Source organism: Engystomops pustulosus, chromosome 1, assembly GCF_040894005.1.
Source record: "Engystomops pustulosus chromosome 1, aEngPut4.maternal, whole genome shotgun sequence".
In the NCBI taxonomy this organism is placed as follows: domain Eukaryota; kingdom Metazoa; phylum Chordata; class Amphibia; order Anura; family Leptodactylidae; genus Engystomops; species Engystomops pustulosus.
In genome coordinates this window covers 62,958,598-62,970,704 of record NC_092411.1, presented here as the reverse complement: position 1 = coordinate 62,970,704, position 12,107 = coordinate 62,958,598, and the positions used below count along the sequence as shown (strand labels likewise).

General features: G+C 43.0%; 1 protein-coding gene across 2 annotated transcripts in view; it reads right to left on the bottom strand.

The window, feature by feature from the left end:
- Nucleotides 1-1,853: 1,853 nt before the first annotated feature.
- Nucleotides 1,854-12,107, bottom strand: part of P2RX6 (purinergic receptor P2X 6) — a 29,679-nt gene continuing 19,425 nt past the window's right edge. For both annotated transcript variants that reach the window (XM_072142135.1, XM_072142126.1), the window contains 5 exons: nt 5,426-5,535; nt 4,919-5,012; nt 4,772-4,837; nt 4,191-4,268; nt 1,854-3,350 (listed from right to left, as the gene is read on the bottom strand). In XM_072142135.1, the coding sequence (XP_071998236.1) occupies nt 3,294-3,350; nt 4,191-4,268; nt 4,772-4,837; nt 4,919-5,012; nt 5,426-5,535 (405 nt within the window). In that variant the 3' untranslated portion in view covers nt 1,854-3,293. The remainder of the gene's footprint in view (nt 3,351-4,190; nt 4,269-4,771; nt 4,838-4,918; nt 5,013-5,425; nt 5,536-12,107) is intronic.

The following is a 12,107-nucleotide window of genomic DNA, read 5'->3' as shown; positions in this document are numbered from 1 at the left end:
ATTCTGGTTTCAGCTCCTAACCAAAAATTTTAATACTCATTGAACTAGTAATAAAAAGTACATTGGCATTAGTATTATTGTATGCAATCTACTTGATTTTCCCAGCGGACGGTTTGCTTGGCCTCTGATGGCTTCGGAATACTGGTGTCCATGATGATTTGGAATGGTCATTAACTTAAAATTACAGTTTTTATCCACAGCCCATGATTCACTTAGACCATGGGGGTCACATTTAAATGCTAGACTAGTCATTCTTCCAGTAATATACAGCTCCAGCCTTACTTTGCTCTTGTGCTGCCATGATTCTCCTTGACTGGTTGCTGTTAACCTCTAAGCCAGTGATAGTGAACCTTTTAGCGGCCGAGTGCCCAAAAAGCAACCGAAAACCCCCCCTTATTTATTGCCAGACAAAAATTAAAGCAGTAACTTATTGCTCCATGTTCTTCAACAACTTTCAATCATATTGGCCTCCTGAGGACAGAAACACAGTAGAAAGGTGAAAAATTTTCAGCATTTTACCTTCTTTAAGTGTCCGTCTGTACACAGAGAACCAGCAGGAGGTCCTTCAAAGATAATTCAGCCTTGTCTATTCATTCTCCCTCTTCCTACAGTCCCAAGTAGCCAAGTAAGTATCAAAATATGACTGAAAGCTTCATCTTTTAAGTTGCTTGGAACTGCAGGAAGATTCTGAGTCCTGTCTGGTGTGCTGGGGCGATGGCCCGGGTGCCCACAGAAAGGGCTCTGAGTGCCGCCTCTGGCACCCGTGCCATAGGTTCGCCACCACTGCTCTAAGCTATGCACTCTAAAAGGTTTAAACATTCTGTACCCCGCCGTAAGGGCTGTTATTGGACTTATTTATCCTAACTAAAAGAAAGTGTAGACAATAGATTTGTCAGCCGACATTTCTAATCCTGTCTGATGTAGGATTGTGCTATAGTACCTGATGAAAGCCGCCTTCCCACCCAAGTGTGTACGGTATTCAGCCATACAAGTTCCACCTATGTGTTTCTGTCCCTTCTAGGAGTCATTGTAGCAATTTTTACTTGGCACATTTCTATATCTATATTACAACAAAAAACATAGTAGGGTAGGGGTCTTATCTCTAAACATGCCAAGATTATTCTGTATTATGACATCACATCCAGGAATAATAATCTCCACAGACTGTTACTCTTAGACTTGAAAAATTATTACAAATAAATGGTAGTAATGTCTAAGTATTGACACATTTCTACTCTCTGAAAATAAGCAAAGACAAATCAGATGTAATTTAGTCAAGATGAAAAAAAACATTTTTTTTATAACAAATGGATCAATTTATTGTTACATTTCAGAACGGAAATCAGTGTATACAATTTTTTTATGATAGGTTTACGGTTTGAAAGAAGGTCCATGTATTAAAGATACAGAAGCTGCCTTGAAAAACACTCTACTGTAATTTACGTCAGTAGCATAGAAAGAAATTGCTAAAAAAAAACAGCCGAAACATAAAATTGAGAAAAAAATGTTACAGCAGCATGTGGTAAATATGTTTGCCTTACAGAAATACTGGCTCACAATTATTGATAGTGAGGCAAACTCCCTTGCAGTTTCCCTCACTAGTGTACAGAGTCTGCAGAGTGCACCGGATTGATGAAGACCAGTCCACGGTCTTCATTAATATGGCGCACACTGTACACGCCCAAAGTGCTTAAACTGAGTGCACCAGTTTTCTTCTGGTGCAATCAGTTTAACGGGCATGATTCACAATTATGTTGGACTTGCCAACATAAATATGGTGCACGGTACAAATACACAACGGACAGTGCAGCCAATGACACAATACTAACGAAAAAACACCCACATAAACACAGTTTGATTTTCATTTTACCTTTTATCATGGCAGACATTTTAAAATTCTCCATTAGTAATTACACTAGTAATACTTTTTGTAGCCTTTTCGAGGTAAAAATGTTAGTTGTAAAATCCCACAAGAAAAATATAGTAATAACGCTGTGCAGCATGATATCACTATTGTGTATGGATATGGCTTACAGGATAGAAGCTGCCAACACATAACAGGTTAATGTGCTCCATCTACGTTTTGATGGTGCCAAGAGATTCCCTTTAGTCTCAGAGACCTGGCTATTACAAGGTGTAAGGTAGTTCTGTAATTACTACCCTACTTCATACAAAACACAGATCTTCTTCTATACAAAGCTCTGTTATTCTGTTATACTGATGTAGTACATAGTCCTACTTGAAACAGCAAGTGAGTTGAGAGAGATAAGAGATATAAGATTAACAGGCAGTCCCCAACTTAAAGGAAATCGACCATTAGGATGAGGGATTGTAAACCAAGCACACTGACATGCTGATGTGTGCCCCCTCTGGCAGGATCCGCTCTTCTTTTAGCTTCCTATGCGCTTGTTTTAAGAGAAAAAGGCTATACAAATTAGCACCTATTAGCATAAAAAGAGCTAAAAGAAGAGCAGATCCTGCCAGAGGGGTCACACACCAGCATGTCAGTGTGCTTAGTTTACACTCCTTAATACTGGTGGTAAATGTCCTTTAAGAGCACCCGACTTACAGGCGACCCGTAGTTACAAACAAACTGTAACCTCTGGTGAAGCACTCTGGATGCTGATAATATACTGATATTTAGCTTCAGCCTGCAACAATCAACAGAAAAGTTATCAAAGGTGTCTAAAATTAAACTTTATTGTTTATCTTTGTTCCCATGACAACCCAAAATTATGAAAATCCTATTGTCATAGATAAAAAAAAAATACTTAGATACAAATTTAACCTAAGTTTAAAACTACAGAAACCGGCTTATATGTAACCTGGGGACTGCCTTTATAGCGATCATAACTACAAAGATGGGGAGATACCGCCTATGCAGAACATGGGGTTCACACAAGCAGAACATTCCTGAATAAAGTAACAACTAGATGTTATTATTCCCCTATCCAATAGAACCCCCATCTCTCACTGCCATCCCTGATTAGAGAGCACATTACCAAAATAAAGACTGTACCAGAGAGATGGCACAGAAAAAAAACACTCCAAAATATTGTATTGGAAACTCTTGTAGACTCTTTCATTTATATTCACAAAGAAATTGCATTAATTAGATAAATATTTTACATTTACTTGTGCTTATACGTTACTCATTCTTTACTCATGCTAGGATAGGTGGATAGGCAACAGTGGTGACAGTTATAAAGAATAATCACTTTTCAGTATAATGCTAATTTATCTTGTGCACTTGCGACAATAAGTAAGGCCCCATAAAATACATCTGGTCATCTTCAGTCCATGTTTGTAGTTGTTGGGTCTGTAGCTTCTGGTTTCTTTGGCGGCTTAGCCTGAAACAAGAAGAAATGTAAACCACAAAGCTGGTGAAAGTTTCTGATCAAAAATGGTTTTATGAAGTCTGTTCACCAAAGGGTAGGTCCCAAGCAGATAAGTTAGGATAAGTTAGTGAGTTATTTATATGGTACATAGTAATACTATTATTATCCATGCAAACATCTATCTTACTCACAGTCCATTTTTATTCAGCCTCCCAGACTGTACACTTATGGCACAGAGAATTTTTTTTTTTTAGCAAAAGAGAGACCGTACTGCATCGGTTTTATGTATTAAGTATTATTATGTATAAAATAAAATAGCATGTAGTAGTTTAGAGGGTAAACCCGTGAAAGTCTTTTTTTACTTTAGTGTATTGTAAACATTATGTATGATGAAGCACTGTACATGCGCTGTGTGTACGGCACAGTGACTGTGCTGAGCGGCACGGCCACTCATTTCCTTAGGACTTTGGCAGGAGGGTGGGTGCCCCACCCCACTGATGTCCATCAACCTATTTGCAACCTGTTATGCACACATGTTCGTCTGTATGAGGCCTAAATTTGTACTGAACAATTGCCATCTGTATTGGATTTGCCATGACAGCCTCAGGTTATTGTTTGGTTTGTTACTCTCTAAAATGTTTTTTATTGTTGTTTGCTGTAACCCTTGTCACTTTGAGACACAGATGCCCTTATATTCAGCCATTTATGGATATTTATAGAGGAGAAGAAGATAATCTGATTCCGATAGTCTGATTCTTTTGTCCAATTAAGTAAGCTCTGATCACCAACAGTCACAGTGCCGTATACATATGAGAGTGACACCTGAGTGTAAATACCTTAATTCTCACCTACCTCTTCATACTTGCAATCCCAATAGAAGTCAGCCCTGCTATTTAAATATAGGAGAATCAGGTCACAAAGAAGTGTAATCTACAAGAAGAGGGTAATGATTATTGTACATTATCATGATTTTACAGATGATAAAATAACAATGGTAACTGATAATAGGGTCAATTTAGATAAATCTGCAGTATAATACTTTATGTCTTAATTTATTTTATTTTTTTTGTTTTTATATTTTTTGAGTTTGTATGTAAGTCAGAACTGTATATTTTATCATTGTAGCCCCAGCCAGAACTTTTTTGGTCTCTGTGACAATTGCATTTTAAAAATGTTGGGTTGTCTTAAGAATCAATATTAACACTAAAGCTTCACAACAGACACCAGTGATAACTGTTACAGCTTTTTATTGTAGCCTAGGACTAAAGTACAATAAATTACCAATATCCAGAGGTCCGTTTGTACCTAGGGGTCGTATGTAAGTTGAGTGTTCTTAAGTAGGGGACCGCCTGTATTTGAATAAGCCTTTAGTCCACATCCTAGTAAAACAGGTCAATGTGGTTGTGATAGTATTATGTGATAAAATTACTCACTGCACCCAAGAAGGCACATCCAATTCCAAGATTTATAAATGTTGGTATTAGAGCAAACTTCCTTGCCTAAAAATACATAATCAAATGTAATTAAAACAGAAACTGAAAATCAAGACTAACTGTTTAATACTTTATACAAGCACAAACCTCTCCTGTGACAGATATCTCAAGGCGGATCCCATAGAGCTTCAAGAGATCTCTGTATTCACGGTTCTCACGATCCCAGTAATATGTTGCCGTTCTACAAAATATTAATGTCCTTAAAATAGTTCCCCTTTCTGCCCCATATATCTGTCAAATAATTATTCAATACCAATCTTTGCTAATAGAAAATATAGTGGCTTATGAGCAGCACCTTCTGTCGAAGACGGGTACGATTAGATATGGGATGAGTCTGGAATAACTATAGGGGCCTGGCATTGGAAGCTTTGACTGTCCCATTTTAGGCACTTTGCTGTGGACATTTTTTCAAAAATGACCCCTATATTGTCACTTTTAGAGGAATTGGTACAGTCAGCTATTGTACATCTTGCACTGTTAAAATCAAAGTGAATTTGTAAAACATGGCACCAAAATGGTTGACAGTCATGTTATATGTGTATTTTCAAAACCTTTTCTTCATATCGAGATGTAGTAGTAGATAGAATGGCTCACCGAAAGTTGTTTTTTCTGTCTTGTAGTCGAAATAAGTATTGTGGTTTACAGGTGCTATCTGACTGATCCAAGTCACAATTCCACATAATGTCAATTCCAACAACTCCACCCTGAAATAGATTGAAGTCAACATACATAATTATTTGTCTACTATTAATTATTTCTAAACCGTGTGACATCAAATTATATTATCCAGACATTTAAAAAATTATGAAAACATAAAGCAGACATATGGGAAATATTCAGCAAATAATTTAGGTGTTAACACTATCTGCCTGAAAATCAACATTTTTGAATTTTTTGTATAAATAAATATAAAACTTAGTCAAAATTTACCACTAAAATGTAGTACAACATGTGACAAAAAAAACGTTCTCAATAGAGATGAGCGAACATGCTCGTCCGAGCTTGATGCTCGGTCGAGCATTAGGGTACTCGAAACTGCTCGTTACTCGGACGAATACTTCGCCCGCTCGAGAAAATGGCAGCTCCCGCCGTTTTGCTTTTTGGCGGCCAGAAACAGAGCCAATCACAAGCCAGGAGACTCTGCACTCCACCCAGCATGACGTGGTACCCTTACACGTCGATAGCAGTGGTTGGCTGGCCAGATCAGGTGACCCTGGGATAGACTAGCCGCTGGCCGCGCTGCTCGGATCATTCTGTCTCTGGATGCCGCTAGGGAGAGAGCTGCTGCTGCTCAGGGAAAGCGTTAGGGTGTTCTATTAGCTTACTGTTAGGCAGGAGTGATTCTCAAAGAACCCAACAGCCCTTCTTAGGGCTACAATAACGTTCTACTTTTTTTATTTTAATTTGCATCTTTTACCATTTTGTGAGGAATTAGCAGGGGGACTTGCTACCGTTGTGTTTAGCTCTTAGTGGCACACATATCCATAGCAAAGACCGAAGTGGGAAAATTCAGTAGGGGTTGGATTTCTATTAGGCAATAACTCAGTGTCATCTCATCTGGCATAGTAGTGTGCTTCCTTTGATACTTGGCTAGAAAATAGCCATAGGAGAATACAAACAGCTTCTTGAAGCCTACAGTAGCGTTCTATATATTTGATTTCTGGTTGATCTGCTGGTGGCTGTAGTTTCTGCAGTGCATGTACTTGCCAATTCTGAGCAATTTGTAGTGAGACTTGCGACCGCTGTGTTCTGCGCTTAGTGGCGCACATATCCATAGCAAAGGCTGAAGTGGCAAAATTCAGTAGGGGTTGGATTTCTATTAGGCAATAACTCAGTGTCATCTCATCTGGCATAGTACTGTGCTTCCTTTGATACTTGGCTAGAAAATAGCCATAGGAGAATACAAACAGCTTCTTGAAGCCTACAGTAGCGTTCTATATATTTGATTTCTGGTTGATCTGCTGGTGGCTGTAGTTTCTGCAGTGCATGTACTTGCCAATTCTGAGCAATTTGTAGTGAGACTTGCGACCGCTGTGTTCTGCGCTTAGTGGCGCACATATCCATAGCAAAGGCCGAAGTGGCAAAATTCAGTAGGGGTTGGATTTCTATTAGGCAATAACTCAGTGTCATCTCATCTGGCATAGTACTGTGCTTCCTTTGATACTTGGCTAGAAAATAGCCATAGGAGAATACAAACAGCTTCTTGAAGCCTACAGTAGCGTTCTATATATTTGATTTCTGGTTGATCTGCTGGTGGCTGTAGTTTCTGCAGTGCATGTACTTGCCAATTCTGAGCAATTTGTAGTGAGACTTGCGACCGCTGTGTTCTGCGCTTAGTGGCGCACATATCCATAGCAAAGGCTGAAGTGGCAAAATTAAGTAGGGGTTGGATTTCTATTAGGCAATAACTCAGTGTCATCTCATCTGGCATAGTACTGTGCTTCCTTTGATACTTGGCTAGAAAATAGCCATAGGAGAATACAAACAGCTTCTTGAAGCCTACAGTAGCGTTCTATATATTTGATTTCTGGTTGATCTGCTGGTGGCTGTAGTTTCTGCAGTGCATGTACTTGCCAATTCTGAGCAATTTGTAGTGAGACTTGCGACCGCTGTGTTCTGCGCTTAGTGGCGCACATATCCATAGCAAAGGCCGAAGTGGCAAAATTCAGTAGGGGTTGGATTTCTATTAGGCAATAACTCAGTGTCATCTCATCTGGCATAGTACTGTGCTTCCTTTGATACTTGGCTAGAAAATAGCCATAGGAGAATACAAACAGCTTCTTGAAGCCTACAGTAGCGTTCTATATATTTGATTTCTGGTTGATCTGCTGGTGGCTGTAGTTTCTGCAGTGCATGTACTTGCCAATTCTGAGCAATTTGTAGTGAGACTTGCGACCGCTGTGTTCTGCGCTTAGTGGCGCACATATCCATAGCAAAGGCTGAAGTGGCAAAATTAAGTAGGGGTTGGATTTCTATTAGGCAATAACTCAGTGTCATCTCATCTGGCATAGTACTGTGCTTCCTTTGATACTTGGCTAGAAAATAGCCATAGGAGAATACAAACAGCTTCTTGAAGCCTACAGTAGCGTTCTATATATTTGATTTCTGGTTGATCTGCTGGTGGCTGTAGTTTCTGCAGTGCATGTACTTGCCAATTCTGAGCAATTTGTAGTGAGACTTGCGACCGCTGTGTTCTGCGCTTAGTGGCGCACATATCCATAGCAAAGGCCGAAGTGGCAAAATTCAGTAGGGGTTGGATTTCTATTAGGCAATAACTCAGTGTCATCTCATCTGGCATAGTACTGTGCTTCCTTTGATACTTGGCTAGAAAATAGCCATAGGAGAATACAAACAGCTTCTTGAAGCCTACAGTAGCGTTCTATATATTTGATTTCTGGTTGATCTGCTGGTGGCTGTAGTTTCTGCAGTGCATGTACTTGCCAATTCTGAGCAATTTGTAGTGAGACTTGCGACCGCTGTGTTCTGCGCTTAGTGGCGCACATATCCATAGCAAAGGCTGAAGTGGCAAAATTAAGTAGGGGTTGGATTTCTATTAGGCAATAACTCAGTGTCATCTCATCTGGCATAGTACTGTGCTTCCTTTGATACTTGGCTAGAAAATAGCCATAGGAGAATACAAACAGCTTCTTGAAGCCTACAGTAGCGTTCTATATATTTGATTTCTGGTTGATCTGCTGGTGGCTGTAGTTTCTGCAGTGCATGTACTTGCCAATTCTGAGCAATTTGTAGTGAGACTTGCGACCGCTGTGTTCTGCGCTTAGTGGCGCACATATCCATAGCAAAGGCCGAAGTGGCAAAATTCAGTAGGGGTTGGATTTCTATTAGGCAATAACTCAGTGTCATCTCATCTGGCATAGTACTGTGCTTCCTTTGATACTTGGCTAGAAAATAGCCATAGGAGAATACAAACAGCTTCTTGAAGCCTACAGTAGCGTTCTATATATTTGATTTCTGGTTGATCTGCTGGTGGCTGTAGTTTCTGCAGTGCATGTACTTGCCAATTCTGAGCAATTTGTAGTGGGACTTGCGACCGCTGTGTTCTGCGCTTAGTGGCGCACATATCCATAGCAAAGGCCGAAGTGGCAAAATTCAGTAGGGGTTGGATTTCTATTAGGCAATAACTCAGTGTCATCTCATCCGGCATAGTACTGTGCTTCCTTTGATACTTGGCTAGAAAATAGCCATAGGAGAATACAAACAGCTTCTTGATCTTGAAGCCTACAGTAGCGTTCTATATATTTGATTTCTGGTTGATCTGCTGGTGGCTGTAGTTTCTGCAGTGCATGTACTTGCCAATTCTGAGCAATTTGTAGTGGGACTTGCGACCGCTGTGTTCTGCGCTTAGTGGCGCACATATCCATAGCAAAGGCCGAAGTGGCAAAATTCAGTAGGGGTTGGATTTCTATTAGGCAATAACTCAGTGTCATCTCATCCGGCATAGTACTGTGCTTCCTTTGATACTTGGCTAGAAAATAGCCATAGGAGAATACAAACAGCTTCTTGATCTTGAAGCCTACAGTAGCGTTCTATATATTTGATTTCTGGTTGATCTGCTGGTGGCTGTAGTTTCTGCAGTGCATGTACTTGCCAATTCTGAGCAATTTGTAGTGAGACTTGCGACCGCTGTGTTCTGCGCTTAGTGGCGCACATATCCATAGCAAAGGCCGAAGTGGCAAAATTCAGTAGGGGTTGGATTTCTATTAGGCAATAACTCAGTGTCATCTCATCCGGCATAGTACTGTGCTTCCTTTGATACTTGGCTAGAAAATAGCCATAGGAGAATACAAACAGCTTCTTGATCTTGAAGCCTACAGTAGCGTTCTATATATTTGATTTCTGGTTGATCTGCTGGTGGCTGTAGTTTCTGCAGTGCATGTACTTGCCAATTCTGAGCAATTTGTAGTGGGACTTGCGACCGCTGTGTTCTGCGCTTAGTGGCGCACATATCCATAGCAAAGGCCGAAGTGGCAAAATTCAGTAGGGGTTGGATTTCTATTAGGCAATAACTCAGTGTCATCTCATCTGGCATAGTACTGTGCTTCCTTTGATACTTGGCTAGAAAATAGCCATAGCAATAGGATAGCATTGTTTGGTTTTAAAAACTCAAAAAAAAAAAAAAACACAAAAAAAAAAAAAAAAACACAAAAAAAACCAAAAAAAAGTAAAAAAAAAAATAAAGTTATAACTCTCATTTTAAAAATGTTTAACCCGAGGGCTAGGGGTAGAGGACGAGGGCGGGGACGTGGGCGTCCAACTACTGCAGGGGTCAGAGGCCGTGGTCCTGGGCGGGGTGAGACACCACCTGCTGATGAGGGAGCAGGGGAACGCCGCAGAGCTACACTCCCTAGGTTCATGTCTGAAGTTACTGGGACTCGTGGTAGAGCACTGTTGAGGCCAGAACAGTGCGAACAGGTGATGTCGTGGATTGCTGACAATGCTTCGAGCAATTTGTCCACCACCAGTCAGTCTTCCACGCAGTCCACCCATGTCACCGAAATCGCCACTCCTCCAGCTCCTGCACCTCAGCCTCCTCCCCCCCAGTCTGCCCCCTCCCAGGAAAATTTGGCATTTGAACCGGCATACTCTGAGGAACTGTTTTCTGGACCCTTCCCACAGTCACAAACCACTTGTCCGGTTGCTGCTGAGCAATTTTCCGATGCCCAGGTTTTCCACCAGTCACAGTCTGTGGGTGATGATGACCTTCTTGACGTAGTGGAAGTGTGTAAAGAGGTGTCCGACGATGAGGAGACACGGTTGTCAGACAGTGGGGAAGTTGTTGTCAGGGCAGGAAGTCCGAGGGGGGAGCAGACTGAGGGATCGGAGGATGATGAGGTGACAGACCCAAGCTGGGTTGAGAGGCCGGGTGAACACAGTGCTTCTGAGACGGAGGAGAGTCCTCGACCTGAACAGGTTGGAAGAGGCAGTGGTGGGGCCAGACGGAGAGGCAGGGCCAGAGCTGGTGCATCAGCGCCACTGTCAACTAGTGAAGCTCCCGTGGTGAGGGCTCTTGCGGCGAGGGCTAGATCTTCAGAAGTGTGGAGGTTCTTTAAGGAAACACCGGATGACCGACGGACTGTGGTGTGCAACATTTGCCAAACCAGGCTCAGCAGGGGTTCCACCACTACTAGCTTAACTACCACCAGTATGCGCAGGCATATGAATGCTAAGCACCCCACTCAGTGGCAACAAGCCCGTTCACCTCCGGCCGTGCACACCACTGCTCCTTCCCCTGTGTCAGCTGCTAGTCAGCCCCCTGCCCAGGACCCTGCCACAAAAACCCCATCGTCGCCTCCACGATCCTCCACAGCATCCACCAGCGTTCAGCTCTCCATACCCCAGACGCTGGAGCGGAAACGCAAATATAGTGCAACCCACCCGCACGCCCAAGCCCTTAATGTGCACATCTCCAGATTGCTTAGCCTGGAGATGCTGCCCTATAGGCTAGTAGAGACCGAGGCCTTTCGCAACCTCATGGCGGCGGCCGCCCCTCGGTATTCGGTCCCCAGCCGCCACTACTTTTCCCGATGTGCCGTCCCAGCCCTGCACCAGCACGTGTCAGACAACATCATCCGTGCCCTGACCAACGCCGTTTCTGACAAGGTCCACCTGACCACGGACACGTGGACGAGTGCTGCCGGGCAGGGCCACTATATATCGCTGACGGCACATTGGGTTAACTTGGTGGAGGCTGGGACCGAGTCTGACCCTGGGGCTGCTCATATACTGCCGACGCCGAGGATTGCGGGGCCTACCTCGGTCCAGGTGTTTCAGGCCTACTATGCCTCCTCCTCCTCCCACCCCTCCTCCACCTCCTCCTCCGAACTACCATCCGTGGGCACGGCGCCATCAGTCGGTAGCTCTAGGCACAGCAGCAGTGCCGTCGCTAAGCGACAGCAGGCGGTGCTCAAACTGCTGAGCCTAGGCGACAAAAGGCACACCGCCCAAGAGCTATTACAGGGCATCACGGCGCAGACTGATCTGTGGCTGGCACCGCTGAACCTCAAGCCGGGAATGGTTGTGTGTGACAACGGCCGTAACCTGGTGGCGGCTCTGCAACTCGGCAGACTGACACATGTGCCATGCCTGGCCCATGTGTTAAATCTGATAGTGCAGCGTTTCCTCAAGACATACCCCAATCTGTCTGATTTGCTCACGAAGGTGCGCCGCATCTGTGCGCATTTCAGGAAGTCCAGCCCAGATGCTGCCACTCTCAGGGCAGCGCAGCGCCGCCTCCAACTGCCCGCTCACCGACTGT